The 15,360-nt window shown below is 38.7% G+C and overlaps 1 protein-coding gene across 20 annotated transcripts in view; it reads right to left on the bottom strand.

Moving 5' to 3' along the window:
* Nucleotides 1–1,323: 1,323 nt before the first annotated feature.
* otofa (otoferlin a) overlaps nucleotides 1,324–15,360 on the bottom strand; it is a 93,587-nt gene continuing 79,550 nt past the window's right edge. The window contains exons 31-49 of one of the 20 annotated variants that reach the window (XM_028439152.1): nucleotides 14,910–15,076; nucleotides 14,719–14,748; nucleotides 14,476–14,613; nucleotides 14,285–14,360; nucleotides 13,115–13,260; nucleotides 12,897–13,031; nucleotides 12,669–12,806; nucleotides 12,452–12,579; nucleotides 12,153–12,323; nucleotides 11,712–11,872; nucleotides 11,289–11,431; nucleotides 11,131–11,219; nucleotides 10,802–10,900; nucleotides 10,512–10,610; nucleotides 6,815–7,056; nucleotides 5,774–5,952; nucleotides 5,211–5,311; nucleotides 4,732–4,919; nucleotides 3,789–3,911 (exon numbers count right to left, since the gene is read on the bottom strand). In XM_028439152.1, the coding sequence (XP_028294953.1) occupies nucleotides 4,739–4,919; nucleotides 5,211–5,311; nucleotides 5,774–5,952; nucleotides 6,815–7,056; nucleotides 10,512–10,610; nucleotides 10,802–10,900; nucleotides 11,131–11,219; nucleotides 11,289–11,431; nucleotides 11,712–11,872; nucleotides 12,153–12,323; nucleotides 12,452–12,579; nucleotides 12,669–12,806; nucleotides 12,897–13,031; nucleotides 13,115–13,260; nucleotides 14,285–14,360; nucleotides 14,476–14,613; nucleotides 14,719–14,748; nucleotides 14,910–15,076 (2,423 nt within the window). In that variant the 3' untranslated portion in view covers nucleotides 3,789–3,911; nucleotides 4,732–4,738. Of the gene's footprint in view, nucleotides 3,912–4,731; nucleotides 4,920–5,210; nucleotides 5,312–5,773; nucleotides 5,953–6,814; nucleotides 7,057–10,511; nucleotides 10,611–10,801; nucleotides 11,055–11,130; nucleotides 11,220–11,288; nucleotides 11,432–11,711; nucleotides 11,873–12,152; nucleotides 12,324–12,451; nucleotides 12,580–12,668; nucleotides 12,807–12,896; nucleotides 13,032–13,114; nucleotides 13,261–14,284; nucleotides 14,361–14,475; nucleotides 14,614–14,718; nucleotides 14,749–14,909; nucleotides 15,077–15,360 lie in introns of those variants that run through there. The other 19 variants (XM_028439156.1, XM_028439151.1, XM_028439153.1 and 16 more) reach the window with 19 other exon arrangements.

Below are 15,360 nucleotides of genomic sequence, written 5' to 3'. Positions count from 1 at the left end.
TGGTCTGTATTTGGCCCCTAAACTAAAATTGAGTTTGACACCTCAGTGTTAGAGGAAGGAAAAAATGTGCACACAACATGCAACGAATACAGTAAAACGGGACGAAACGCACATGTCAACACATCTAATAAAGTGTTAAATGCATACTAGCATTTAAAATTCGTTCAACATCAGCGTGATTCCAACAAGAATGATGATTATGATTATAATTATGTAATTATATCTGCACAAGATTCCTGAAATTGTTAAATACAACTCTGAAATGCAGCACAATAATATGAAGCGATTGTAAAGTGAACTTGGGAAATGTAGTTGAATTTGTGATTTCAGAAGTGTTTTTTTAAAAAGCTGTTTTAGGTTAAAAACAAACATCAGTTAGGGTTTCTGCCTCTGAGTGCATAGATTAAAAGATTAAATCATGCAGAGGACGTCTTTTGTTGGCAATATGACTCCAATTTCTCAGATTTTTTTTTTTAGTTTAGTTTATTTTTAAGCAGTTTTTTTTTTTTTTTTTTTTTACAACATTCACATTATTTAGTTTTAGAAGCTCAAACAAGGAATAGGCTGAAGCTAAAAAGATGACTTCTTGTATTTTATCACACCTACAATGAGACTATATTTGATTTTTGTTATCAAGCTCAATGTTCTCAAGGAAAACTTTAAACATATTTGCATTACTTTTGACCTAATCATTTATGTAAGTATGTACAAGTCAAAATATTTCAACCATTTATATATATATATATATATATATATATATATATATATATATATAAACTTCTTCAGTGGATTATGTTCATAGGTTAATCTCTCCAATGGTGCTTTCCGAACTACACCCTCTAAGTATAGCTTTTCACAATAAGAGCACCAGACAGCAGATATGCAAATGATAAACTTTAACTTCAGTTTTGCATCCAATCCTTGAAAAAACAGACAGATTTGTTTGATCTCTTGTCTCTTTTTCTTTGTCCTGTCCTTCATTCATTTTCACCAATTTCAGAAGACATTTTTCTTTTTTGAATTCTGAAGAGTGGAAGCATCGTTCAAAGATCTCAGAGTTCAACTAACAGCATTAATTAATTCAGAAATTCAACAACATGCTTCATGTGTGCCATGCTACACCACCAGGATGCCTTGCATAGTAACTTAAAAAAATTGTCAATAGCTCTTGATTCTTCATTTACAGACAATAATTTTCTGGTCATCTATACAAACTGGTACAATTGATTTTCCATTTGAAATTATGACTTGCATCATATATATTTCAGCTTCTTACCATTCGACTCAAGATTTCTTCTTCATAATGTAAAACCTAATGCATCAAACTACTTTTTGCACCTGACATTATTTTTGCATTGATGTATAACACAGGTAACTTTATAACCATTTTCATTGTGTTTCTTATAGAATTGTATTTTACAATATATTGTGTGTATATCCTGATTTATGGGGGCTTATGTATTCAGATGAGACTGTTTGTCTTTTTTGTTTGTTTGATTTGTGTATTGTTTTAAAGTAAACGTGCATCTGTGTGTCAATATGAGTGTTATGAAGGAAAAAGTGAAAATAAACAATAATCACACGGATATTTCTCTGATTCTCGTCTTTGAAAAACATCAAAATGTAAAGCAATGACATTAAATATGTAGTTCCTTGAATTCCCATTTATTTTACCTTTTAAGAACAAACAACATAAATAGATTGCACACAATTGAAACGCTGGGACTGTATATACATACGCATATTCATCGTAAAAACAGGCAAGTTTAGTGCAAACGGTAACTGTAAATAGTGAAAATTTTGATTCACGAACCCCCTGAAATTGCAACACAATTCAAAGTTAATCACAGGCAAAAACAAAAGTGGGGTAAAGAACACTTCACGCATGTTAACAAGACAGTGCCGAGTTTCTAGAAGCAACTGAGGCTTTCCATACAGCTCTCTGCAAGTGCACTTATTACTTTTTGAAAAAAGATCTGCCTTGTCGAAGACGACACCATTGGTGATTTTGTTTGCTGGAAAGATGAGTCATGCCAACACACGACCTTGCTGGTCTGTTATTACAAAGATGCATGCCTATTCACATGAAAGAAAAGCTTTGATTTTACTAAACAACAGTGATAACCTGATACTCTTTTTATTAGTCAAGGTGTTATTTATCAGTAACAGTTTTAGGAATGGGCATTGGTAAACAGAACACCAAACCAAGAAAGTACAAGATTAAAATAACGAGTTGTGCATTTTTATTTAAAAATAACAATTGCCAAGCCAAAGCCAAAAATCCAAGTCTTGCTTGGCTTTCCCTAAATTGGAAAACTTAGACACGCAAAACAGCAGTTTCAGCAAAAATCTTAATAACAAGACATTTTTAAGTAATATTTCTTATTAAATTTCATTAGGAAAATAGACATTTAAACTAATAGTTTTTTTTTTTTGATTTGTGCAAAGTTTGCATAATGTATGACAGATTCAGAGGAGAACGCTTTGACCTGCATAATTTAGTGTTTTGGGAAGCAATATAAAAACATTATTTTGTTTTTTTTAATGTAATAGGGAACATAGAATTAGTGACTGCTATGGCGAAAATCTTTTTCTTCGATCTCACCATTCCTATTTCCTCTCCTCCACCCATGGCGCACACCTGAGCGCTATACCGTCAGATTGAAGGTGGGAATAAAAATGGGAGGAGAGAGAAACACATACACAAACTCTCCCATTTGCAGCGGTGAAGCTTGGTCGGAGTTGTTAAACTGTGCGATTTTCTCTTTATCATTTTAGTTTGGATGCTGGTGACCCTTTTTCGGGCTTTTATTTGTCTAGGAAGCTTCTGGCTAGGCAGAGTTGAAGGGGGCGGAGATAATAAGGCTCAGGCTGATCTCTGTTCTTTACATTTTGTTCTTTTTAGCCAACACCTGAAACCCATTTGGTTTGTGAATTTTGTTAATACTTTGACTATTCCTGTCATTTGGTTTAATATCAAATCACCAAAGAAACCATCCCTAATGTGTTGTGGCATCTTTCCTTTATGTTATTGTCCTTTATACAGCTCAGGGGCCTTAACATATTGGGGGCTTGTCCGGGATTGGAACCCTGGGACCTCTCACATAGTAAATGGTATTACAGGTATTTGCTTCCTCGAAAGAGTTTATTTGGAGAATGTAATATGAATATTCTTGAATGTCCCTAACTTTCAGATATCCAAAACCATGTCCTTACTGTTTGTATATTGCTGGGAATACTGAAGAGGTTTTGGTGTATTGTTTCCATTATCCCCACTCAGTCACAGACAAAGTAGCACTAAAAAGGTCCTGATGCATCACTTAAAAGACAGTTAATGCAATCACCCAGCCATGAACCCAACAGATTGATTGAGCTCATTTAAAAGAAGAACTGTCATAACAACTCATGAGGAAACATGGAAAATTGCTGAAAAGATGAACTGATTGTTGCGTTAGAGCTTACTTTGTGGCAAAAGATTGCCGTTTTAGTCAAGTCAAGTGTGGAGCTGCAACACGGAGCATTAGATAGGTTTGAGCTTTTACTGGGGAACAAACAACAGTCATTTCAGATGTAGTGTGCACCTCGCCAACACGCATAGGAGGAAAAGTGGCTCAGACCATCAGAATAAGAGAAGTCGGACCTCTTCCCTACTTCCCGTAACATGAATCCCGTAACTGCTTTCCTTCCATGTCTGTCCATCCCTCAACCTCTCTTTTCTCCCATCAGCGACTCAAGCGCCAAGCAGCTTCTTGACGAGGTAGCCCGGCATGCTGTAGAGGAAGAGGCCCACCATGATGAGCAGTAGCAGGGCCAGCACGATCTTGATGATCAGCCACTTGTAGCGGTTGCACACAAGGTATCGGATGGCTTTAAGTGGGCTCAAGAACCACAGGAAGGTGGTGTCCGGGCGACTGGATGTGACAGGTAGACGTAGGAGTATGAAGGAGGGAGGTATATAAATGGAGGGGTGAGGAGGCATGGAGGGAGAAAGATAAGAAACAAGTTACAGAAAGGTTTCAAAGACACACACACGGACACACACAATACATTAGTTGTTAGTTGGCAAAGTAGAAGCAAAAAAAGAGTCATTGTTACAGCAGCTCACACGGGTGTGAATGCTTGAGGATCAAAGTCCACAACAAGTGGATGAAGCGCTTTTAAATGCATAATATTGACATGGAAGATATGAATGGGTGGATGATGAGTAAATGTCTAGTGTTGATTTAGAGTAGCCGGTACTTTATATGAGATTGAGCTGAACATGATAAAATCTGGATTTTAAAATACAGCCTCAGTGGGATGTAATGAACAATTAAAACCTACCCAGCAGCTTTAATCATCTACATTACAGCAGGATCTAATGACAGTTTGTTTTGTATATTTGTGTGCATGCTAAAAAGTGTCGCCAAATGAATGTTTTTCTTAAAAATTCATTAGAGGAAGGCGTAAAGTTGGGGTAGTGTCTATTTATTGATGACTACACTGGATTGCAATGGCAGATAACTTTAAACCCTGTGATGAAGTGATGACAAGACAAGGATGTACCGCTTGCAAGCTGGCTTAGGTCTAAGTATACCCCGTGATAGAAACTTGTGAGACTATCAGGCAGAGAGATGAATAACTTGGAAGCATTCAAGTAGCAAAGCGGTAAATGATAGAAATGGATTCCAGCAAAGGGTTCAAACTGAAATTCAGACACAGCAGGGAGGAGAGGGAGGGAGCGGAAGCTACCGGCCAATCAGGCCCCAAGCATCTTCTTAACCAGGTAGCCAGGGACTGAGTAGAGGAAGAGGCCCAGCATGAGCAGCAGCAGCATCAGCGCCAGAACCTTGAGGATCAGCCAGCGGTAGTTGTGCCAGATGAAGTAACGAATGGACTTCAGAGGGCTCAGAAACCACATAAAACTGGTGTCCGGGCGACTTTGTGGAAGAAGGGAAAGAGGAGCAGGAGCCACATGCACAAAAAAGGGAAAAACAAGGAGACTTTTGAAGAAATGGTAGGAGGACAAACGAGTGTGTAACATTGGCTTTTGGACAACGCAGAAAGCAGTTTTGCTGCTTTTTGCATCGAAAGAATAACTTTTGTGTAAAAAATGTTTATGGGATGTTAATGTGTTTTTCTGTGTCACACAAGGATCCTTGTTTTGCAAGTGCAAAACCAGTGAGAGTGTGAGAGTTAGAGGCACGTTTAGCAATGACCGTATATCTCACTTTGGTTTCTCCAGTGGATCAGGCTCATTTCGTCCAAGCCCCACAGGACTTTTCTCTGCTTCTTCCGCCGTCACCAGGTGAAGCTCAGCCTCAACCTTACCCTGCAATGACATTATTGAGGCTGACGATTACATTTCCCAAATCAAAATTGTAAAACCATTGCCAACTTTGAGTTAAAATCTGGATCTTGAGCTTGTAAACCCAACTGAAGGTTCCTTTGAAGGTTTGTAGAGCAGATTTACGATTTCCCAAAACCTTAGAGCTCAGAAAAGCATCATCAACAAAGTCCCTAGAGACTTGCTCTAGGGGACATTTGTAATCTAAGACAGAGATACTCCTTATGCCAATTGTAAGCAAGCCTGACTTAATGATGTGCAATACAAAGCTCTGAAATGAAAACCTCTGTGGGAAAATTTTCCACAACATGTTAGAGCTTCTGTACAGAGAGAAGCAAAGTGCCTTATAGTATATTTCAATCCTGTGATCTTGCCTCAGAGGGTCCTTAAACAGTTTAATCCTAATTTACAGTTTGGTTGCCTCTTGTATTCTATTGATGTCCTTACTGTGAGCTCCATCTCATCATTCTCATCACGGGCGGCAAACGGCCACCAGCCTTTAACCCTCTTTTGTTTGAAGATGGAAATAGTGGGCAGCTCGTGCTCATTTTGGATCATGGCGAGGGTGCACTGCTTGGCTGTCTTGGCGCCACGAGGAAAGCGGTTCAGATCTAGTTCAATTGCACCTGGAAGTGAAGAGAAAATTATTGAATTCCACAAAAAAATTAAAAAGTAGCTAAACTCCAAGGTTTTTGCTGAAATTTGAAAAAAAATCCTCAATATGGGTGGGGCTCCTGGAGCAGTTAAGACACACCCAGCCTGTTCTATAAAATCTCCAGAGAACAATGTATGCTATTCTAACTACCTTCTCAACACCCACCATACCTCTCTATTCACGATTTCTCAATCCAACCTGCCCACCACAGATTACAGAGTCAACAGTTGCTAGTTTTTATAAGAGGAACAGAGCCAACAGTGCAGGTTTATGATGGAGGAAGCCATCAAAACATCACAAACCACCATTTTAAGCCAGTAACAAAATTTGATTGTAATAGCTGAGTTTCAACCCATTGAGGGCAGCCACTCTTGAAATACTTTGACTAAAATGTCAAGAGTAGGACTAGAATTCATCACCAAGACCAAATACCTTTGTTTTCAGCAGAAAAAAGTGGTTTAATTACTCTTTAAAATAAATGAATTGTTTGCATCTGTCATGTTGTACCACAACTCCACACCAGGTGGCACACTACCTTCAAATGAGTATTGGTATGGATGTTTTATTATTTACTCAAAAAGAAGAAAAAAAAAAGAGAAAATACAGTATACTTTAAGTTATTTTGGTTTGTTTTGAGGAGAAATTCTCATTCTTTAATTTACTCATTAGAATACATGGTGTTACTTAAAATAATTTTGTTTGTACAAATACCCATGAAGCACATTCAACATATTTCTCTTTAAGCTGGTGCAAAAAAGACCAGCTCATCAACTACAAGTTGAAAAGCTCGAGACTGAAAGAAATTCCCTGGTTCGTAGACATTTTGTTCTTACCCAAAAAGTCATCGGCAGAAAAGTGGTCAGCGTCCCAGACCTGAAGAGTGAGACGGGGAGGGATCTTATATTCAGTCTCATCCCAGGAAAACATGGACTCCTTCTTGGAGATGACAATCTTCTCCTCGGCCATGAGGTAATCAAAGGGGAAGACGAAACGCCAGTTAAAGTTTCCCTCGCCGGTCAGGGAATGGTAGTGCACGTCTGTGTCCTGCTTGTCCTCCTGGTGTCCTTTCAGCCATCTATGGACACAGTCGCAACTTTAGCCCAGTCTCTGCGATCAATCCTCAGTGTGTGAATGGTTGGTGAAACTGAATTAACCATGCATTTCTAAGGTTTCATTTTTAGGGACAATTCAAAAGTTTTTTTAGTATCATTGTTAGCAATTTGGGTGATTTAAACTAATTCACAGACTATGAAGATTACATGTTGATTCACTCATTTGCTATCAAGAGAGAGGATGCTAAAATGTAAAAATGTATAACATGTTTTTCCAAAAGCAAATCAGATCAATTCAAACGTGTGTGAGGGGTGGGACTGTTATGTTTGTTTAGGGAAAGGTTCTCATCTGATTTGATTTTAGAGTTTCACACTATCTACAAAGCCATGCGTGCAAAACATTCGCAGATGCACTGTTCTTCTTCTGTTGTTAAAAGAAAAAAACAAAATGCACAAATTACGTGTATGATGACAGAGTGGGAGCACTGGGATTAATATTTCCGTCCTAATTCAGTGATGAAAATGCTCTCTTATCAAAATACCTCAAATAAGACTAAAAAGCAGTTGTTAAAAAAGCTTCTTTAGATGCACTGATTCATGCTTGCATTCATGTGGATTGACAACTGAACAATCATTAATGTAGCAATGGAACCATAAAACATCCTACAAAACAACAAGAGACAGAAAATGTCATTTTGTGAATGTTTTGCTTGGTTAAGTGGTGATAAATACAGTAGTTTGTTGAAGTGTTTAGTCTGTAGATAAACTATCCATTTCAGTGTTAATAAACTAAGTTTTAGGGAAAGTAATTTAAACTTCAAGCAAAGATGTTACAACACCGGAGCTGTGCCATACAAGCATGCATACAATGATTGAGCACTTTATCAGCCACATTGGCCTTTTACAACAAACCTTCCAATAAGTTGATATAGATTGATTGTACGTAACATTAACAGTTCTGGTTCCGGAAGTATAAATTAATCAACAATTTGATGTTATTTTATAGGTATTTTCCTGCATAGGAATATTGGTGGCTTCTGCTAAAGACAATTATTATAGTGTATATTGACAGATTTAATCAATACATCATCCCTACAGACATTTGTCAGGATTTGGGATCATAAAGCTAACAAAGAAAAATCAGAACGCGCAAACCACTGCCAAGTGCCAAATATCCACTTTGCCAGATACAGTATTGGTAGTTATCTGGGTCAGTGATTCTGATCATGGTACCATGATCGTTCACACTTTAAAGGTTTGTAAGTAATTTATGTCCCCATTAATAACCATACAGTAGGTCCAAATGTATAAGGCAACCCCATTTCTTTTGAAAAAATTCAATTAAATGCACAATACTGATCCAATCCAGATGAAACTCAGTGTGGAACCTGAGGTACCAACTTGACATAACCGAGTCAGATTTCAAAAGGATTGGTCAAATATGAACTGAGATTGGAATTTTTAAATTTTCAACAATGATGAGAGAGGGATTTTTTAAACAGATCCAGAATCATTATATTGATTTGGATCCCCTCCAAAATATAATCAAATCTTCCACAGCATAACATTCATCTTTTGTCAAAATCCATTAAGTACTTTTGACGTAATCCTGCTAACAGACGGACAAACAAATGCAAATTTGTCTGTGAAAATATTACTTTCTTGGGGGAGTTAACAAGCCACCATGTGTTGCAGAGGTATTTTTTTGGTTTGCATGGCCAGGGTCTTAAGTTTGAATCCCAATTAAAATTTCTTCTTATTATTTCAGTTGCTTAAACTATAATTACTTACTCCATAATATATAGTTAGTTAAAAATGCATACAACATTGGTAAATTGGTATAAATCCAAATCGTGTTTGATGGGATATTCCTCCCACTTACAACATCCTTCCTCTGCTAATACAAATTGTATTACATTACAACTGTGCTTTGCCAAAAAGGATGTGCATAATACATATACAGTAAGTCTTTTCCAGAGTATGAAACTCATCTCTTACAGTCATTTGCTAATCAGGAAGTCACAATATCCGTGTTCAAACAGGCACTTCTTGGACAGCTGACGGCCTGGTGTTTCTAATAAAATGCTCAATGAATGAACAGCGCTGTTTATTGTCATGCAGTATTTTTTTTCTCCTGTTAGAAATTTCTGGAAATTTGCACATTTGGTTTAAGTTTTAAGTAAAGCCCAGGATAAAAATGACAGTATCGGACCAAACCACAGAACCCATGCAGATAGTTTAACAATAAGTGTTCCCACTTTAGGATGTTCAAGATTTTTATTGAAAGAAAGGAGTTTTCTTTGACTTTCTCAATTGCATGATGATGATTTAAAAGTGATCCAATGCAAATAATTGATGAAAAGAACTTGGAGTTGCTCTCTTAGTCTGAGAATATAGCAGATAAATGTCATGGGAGTTACAAAGTACTGATCAATTCATTAATATATATTATACTGTAAGTCTCATTTTTTAAAGGGGGGGGTATTATGTTTTTTTCAGGCACATAGTACATAGTATTCTATAAAATACTCAAATTACTATGCTACCCAAAATATTTTGGAAAATGCAGCAAATATTAAAAAAAATAACGTTTCTCTCTGTAGCAACACATTTCATGACGCGTCGGTTTCGCCTCTGTCCCTTTAAGAAACTCCTTCCCTGTCAGACATGACCATCAACACTCCCCCTTCAGTACGTCATCCTAACACGCATATATGCTGTTTACTTCTGTTTTTCTGTCTGTCTTTCTCCAATGAGCAGAGTAGAGCGATCGACACGCAGTTCTCTTCCAGGTGTTTGCTAATTGCGACTGCAGCTGTTTTGACAGAGGTGCATCCTGGAAGCGGGGGGAGAGGAACACGTTTTGTATTCATTCATTTATTGATTTATTTTTTTAATGTGTACATAACTGACTACAGACAACATAAGACAGGAGTTTCTTACAAAAGTATTTAAAATAAGTCAATTAAAAGCTAAATCTGCAGAGGCGGGTGCTGTGGGCTGTACTGAGGAAGAGAACATAGGTGGGGCCTCGTCCCGTCGAGCAAAACAGCAGGCTGCTGGTAGGATATTCAAAGATTACTCAAAAATACGTGAATCATTCTGAGCAACACTGGAGGATTTTTTTTCAGGAGGGAACAACACACTAACATAATATAAAGCTTTTAAAAAGTGATTTTTACATAATACCCCTTAACCTTTAAGATGATATTCAAGATGCCTTTAGTACCACCTAGTTTCATAACGAAATCCTGGAACATTGAAGCACCTTCCTATCTTTCATGTGGTTTGGTCTTTACTGTATACATTTTTCATTTGGTGGTAGTTGTGTTACAGCGTGCTGTTAAAAGAGTTTTAAGGCAAGCAAGGTTGCGTGCTGGATGAAGATTCAGAACAGGAAAGAAATGTTCCAAAGGTTCCAGGAAAATGAAAGGGGGTTAGTTTTTGTACGAGCCATGCGATGGAATCGTGTGTTTACCCCCTGACATAGATGTCAGACATCTTCTCTCCTGTCATGAAAGCATCGTCCTCTAGAATTACGTCATCAGTGTTCCAAATAACAACACGAAGCTCAAGGCTAGACACCAGCACGGTAATGAGCAGAGAGAAGAGAGAGTACGGACAGGAGACATCGGACACACCACAAACACGCACACAGAAAAAATGGAAACAAAACACAACAAAAAAAAAAGGTTAACGGCAAACAAAGTCCACACACAACTCACACCCACGGGAGGAGGCTTTGTCGCCTCGTCCCGCTGTACCTACCCCCTGACAAATATGTCACTGGACTTTTCCCCAGTGAAGTAATCATCGTCCTCCAGTATTACTTCGTCTGTATTCCAAATAACCACCCTGAGCTCATATCTGGTAAGGGGGAGGAAGGAACACATACACACACACATAGTTGTACTAATATCGATATAAATTAGGAGCTAACTGTTCAATCACACTCACCAAACCTTAAGCTGGGGAATAAACTACATTCTCTGTTGGGAAAAGACCCTCAGAACTTGAGAAGCTTTGAAATCAGTCAATGGAAATTGTTGTATTAAATTTTACTTTGTTAGCATTTGATCCAAAGTAAATGTGTTTACCTCTTTGGTTTCCGTGGTGAAATATCAAGCGCAGGCCCCGGTGCTGGCATGTCCATTGGAAACATATCCACCCACATTTCAATACGGCCCTGGTGAGGAAAAGAGGTTACACCACTGATGCCTTCTAGGATCCAGACTACAAAGATGCTCCGCCATACTTGTTCGATTCCTGGTTTGTCCGGGTTCAGCAGGGGTCGGGTCTCCACGTGTTCGGGGACAAGTTTGCATCCAACTCGTGGTATCTCCTCCCAGTGGTTCAACACTGCCAGGGCTAAATGCTCCTCAGTCTGCTTCTTCAGACCTGAGGAATTAAATAGTGAAATTTAACTGGAATTTCATTTAATTTTAATTTATTATAAAAACCCCTCCCTCTTGATCTTAGTTTGAACAAAAGCTTTACTTGTCATGTGTCAAAGTGTCCTTGGGCAAGACACTGAACCCTAAATTGCCACTAATGATAGATTGGTATGTCATGAATGGATAAACGTGACTGATAACGTAAAGCTCTTTGGGTCTATTTCAGTAAATCAAGTCCATTCACCATTCACTATGAGTTAGGTCAAAAGCACACACAGCCTTACCATTTTCATCCTCCATTTCTGTCGGTGCTGTAAATATTCTGTTAGCCACTTTGACTTTGCCTCCTGGACCATATTGCGGTGCATCAATCTTGCTTTCCTTGCAAAGCTTAGCAAGAATTTGGCTTGGCTTCAATGGGTCGCGCCAAATGTTGTATCCATGGCTTATAATCAAAGAAAACACAAAGAGGTTACAGAGCGGTCTTTAGATCTGTGTGAGTTATTGAAAAAGAAAGATTACAAAGAAAATGTAAGAGGCTAAGAAAACAAAAGTAAGTACACTTGGGTGTATTTAGACAGAAGACAAACCTCTTTGAAAAGGTTATTCTTAACTTGGTCCAGGAGGACCACAAACCTGCTGGTTTTGGTCCTCCAAGGACCAGGTTTGCACATCCCTGCCTTTAAACTTTAAAGATGTAAGTGAAGGAACAAAGAGATGCTTACACAGAGTACTGAGATGAAATGCCACATGTTGCTCTAAATTTGCTGTAGAAACGATTCTCCAGGTCAATTTTAGTTTCTCCGATTAGGTCGTCTGTGCCTACTAAATCCCAGTCGTACACAGACACAGTAAGCATGGACTCCATCGGGAATGTGGCCTCAATGTCAAAAGACCTGAACACAGATTTGAGAATGCTTAAACATGAGGTTTCTCACAGATTAAGGGTGTACACAAAAAAGGTAGTGCCTATTTTAAACATTACCTCAATTGACTCTGACTTTCTACTTTTCTCTCTACTCACTTGCCAAAAACAGGATTAAGCTGCTTGGAGATATAGTTCTCTTTGTCTTTGACTTCTGATTTTCCCAACTTAATGACAACATAAGGATCAGCCTTCCCATTAATGTCAGCAGGATGAAGTTCTGTAGCCTGTCAATGAAAAACCAAGTGAAAAAAACATTTTGACTGTTTAAAAAAAATAAAATAAAAAAAGCATTAACAATATAAAAGTCTCTTACCCTGACCACATAAACACGAACTAGGACATGGATTGGATCGTTGTGAGGGATACTTTGGAACATACCCATATTAGGGTCAAACCCTGCCTCCTTTGTTATCTCCTCAGATAGAGGTACTTTGTACATGCATAATGATCCCTGTGTTAAAGAAAGAAAAAACAATAATATGTAATATGATATATTCCCAATAAGTAAATTAGAAGTTGGACCAAAACACTTTTCTTTCACCTTGAACCGGCCAACAATCCTGTCATCATCAAAGGCGTGTTCGTCATCGTCTCCGGCTTTTCCTCTGTAGAGGTTAAAAGTGTGAAGCCAGTCTTCAAACATACCAAACTCAGTCTCCAACTCCTTGTTAAACACCTGCACATGCCAACAAAGCCTAATGAACAGGACAACACAGGTTGGTTTGTTTCTTTTTGTAGCTGCACGAGTCAGCCACTCACCACAAGCTCGTCCACCTTGGCTTTAACGGGCTGTTTCTCCAAACTGTTTGCAGCCTGGCCCTTCTTCCGATCCTTGGAGCTTTTCTTGTCTTTGCTCTTTTCCTTCAACTTGGAGCCTTTTAGAATAAGGTCATCAAGTTTGATGTCTGGTCAAAAGTGTAAATAAAGGTGAAGGTGGACACAAATGGAATGAAATCATGAGGATGGGTGGTGGGATTATAGGAAGGACAACACTGTCACGAGAGAAATTTTTCCTCTGGAGTCACATTCAGCATCAACTGCCAAATATCCTCTTTTCCAGATATTGGCAGTTATCTGGATTTATGAACTTGATCATGGTACCATAATAATTTACACTTTAAGGGCTTGTAAGAAATGTTTATCTCCATTAATAACAATACAGTCCACATGTAAAATTGTGACGTGTAATCTGGATCTGATGTGAGTGAAACTCGGTGGGGTAATTGAGAAACCAACCTGACATAACGGAGTCAAATTTCGGAAAGATTGATCAATTACAAAGCGTGATATACATTTCTGAGATTACACCAACAATGAGATACAGGGATTTTTGGATCGAATAGAATCTTCCACTGCGTAATCTTTGGTTAGCATTCTGTCCCAATCTGTTAAGACCTTCAAATAAATGCTGGTAAAAATATGATCTCATTGGTGGTGGTAATAATATGCATATTCTTACATCAGCACTATGGTATAAGGTATAGGACCTTTCTGTGTGGATATTGCATGTTCTCCCTGTGATTGTGTGCTTTCATCTGGGTACTCTGATTTCCCCCCTCATTAAAACATGCCTGTTAGTGATATAGGTTGTGATAGTGATCAATGTTGCTTAGATGTGGCCATGGAACTAAGCATGGCTCCTTAGTTGGAGGCATTATACAATGTTCCTAGTTTGACCTGGAAATGCAACAGGATCTTGATAATAATGTGTCAGTAGATCTGAGCTCTCCAGTTTCAAGGAGCATTGGGTTTCCATGTATGCTCATGGTTAAAGCAAGTACTGAATGTGATCATCTTCAAAGCACAGACAGATGATTAATAGATTTCATGATAATGAGAGCAGGATGAATGTGTGATGCATTCGTGCCACTGGACAAAATGTGAGGAAACATCTGGAGGCAGCTTGAAAAACCTGTTGGAGATCAATACCTGCTGCTTCAGCTGCAATCTCAAGATCCTCTCTTTCCTCGGCCTCAGCCTGGGCGGCCTCCTGAGCTCGGAGGGTCTATAGAAACAGAGGAAACAAAATATTCTATAATCATCAGGTTTTCACCACAGATGAGCCTCACACTAATAAATGTTGATGTAAACAGCGCAGATTAGGAAAAAAAGGTCTGAACCTCCTTCATCGTCTCTATTGAAGCAAAGTATTTCGACCACCAGTCCAGCACACTCCCATCCGTCTCCTCCTCCTCCTCCACTCCTCCCTTCTTTTTCTTCTTCTTCTTCTTTCTCTCCTTGTCGTCTTCTTCCTCGGTCTGCAGTCGAAAGTGTCAAAAACTTTGAGTCGTTCTCATTATCAGAGGTCACTCTCCATCACAAGGCAACAGGACAGAGGAAAGCTGAAGAAGAAAACTACTCACCATGTCAACTTTTACAACAGCATCAGACATCTTTGATTGGGTAGGGGGCGTCACACCAAACAACAACACAAGGATTAATACACACAATGGATAGAGCAGGTGGGAGTGACACAAATACTAAAGCAGGAAAAAAGGAACAGACACGAAACTGCAAAAATTCAACATGTGTGGAAATATTTTCTAAAGCTTACGGCGTCTAACTTGACTACTGTGTCCATCTTTCGGACTGAAGGCTCTGAGTCCATGCTGATACTGATGTCACCTGCGGGGCGAGAGAAGGTGCGGGAAGAGAGGCTGGGTGAGGAGCGGTGCTGGGAGCCGCCATTGGTTAGGACCAAGTAGCCATTCATTAGCTTAGCTGAGGTGAAGCCGGAGGTGGGAAAGCACAGAACAGCCAGGACAGGACATGCAAGAGAAAACAGGATGAGGGAAGGAAGGAATAGAGAGAAGTAAGGAAAGTGAGGACGGAAGATAAGCAGTGAAGTCAGCAGAGTTAATGAAGAAGGTAAAGTGTAGTTTATGAATCAAAAGTGCATAAAAATTATCCAGGTTACTAACACAATCAGTCACACAAGTAAAAAAAAAAAAAAAGCTTTCTTTATAATATAGATGCTTCAATATATTCTAAAACAATTTATAGCT

This window comes from Gouania willdenowi, chromosome 24 (genome assembly GCF_900634775.1).
Source record: "Gouania willdenowi chromosome 24, fGouWil2.1, whole genome shotgun sequence".
NCBI lineage: Eukaryota > Metazoa > Chordata > Actinopteri > Blenniiformes > Gobiesocidae > Gouania > Gouania willdenowi.
Note: the sequence above shows the minus strand (reverse complement) of the source record. Positions and strands in the feature narration are given on the sequence as shown.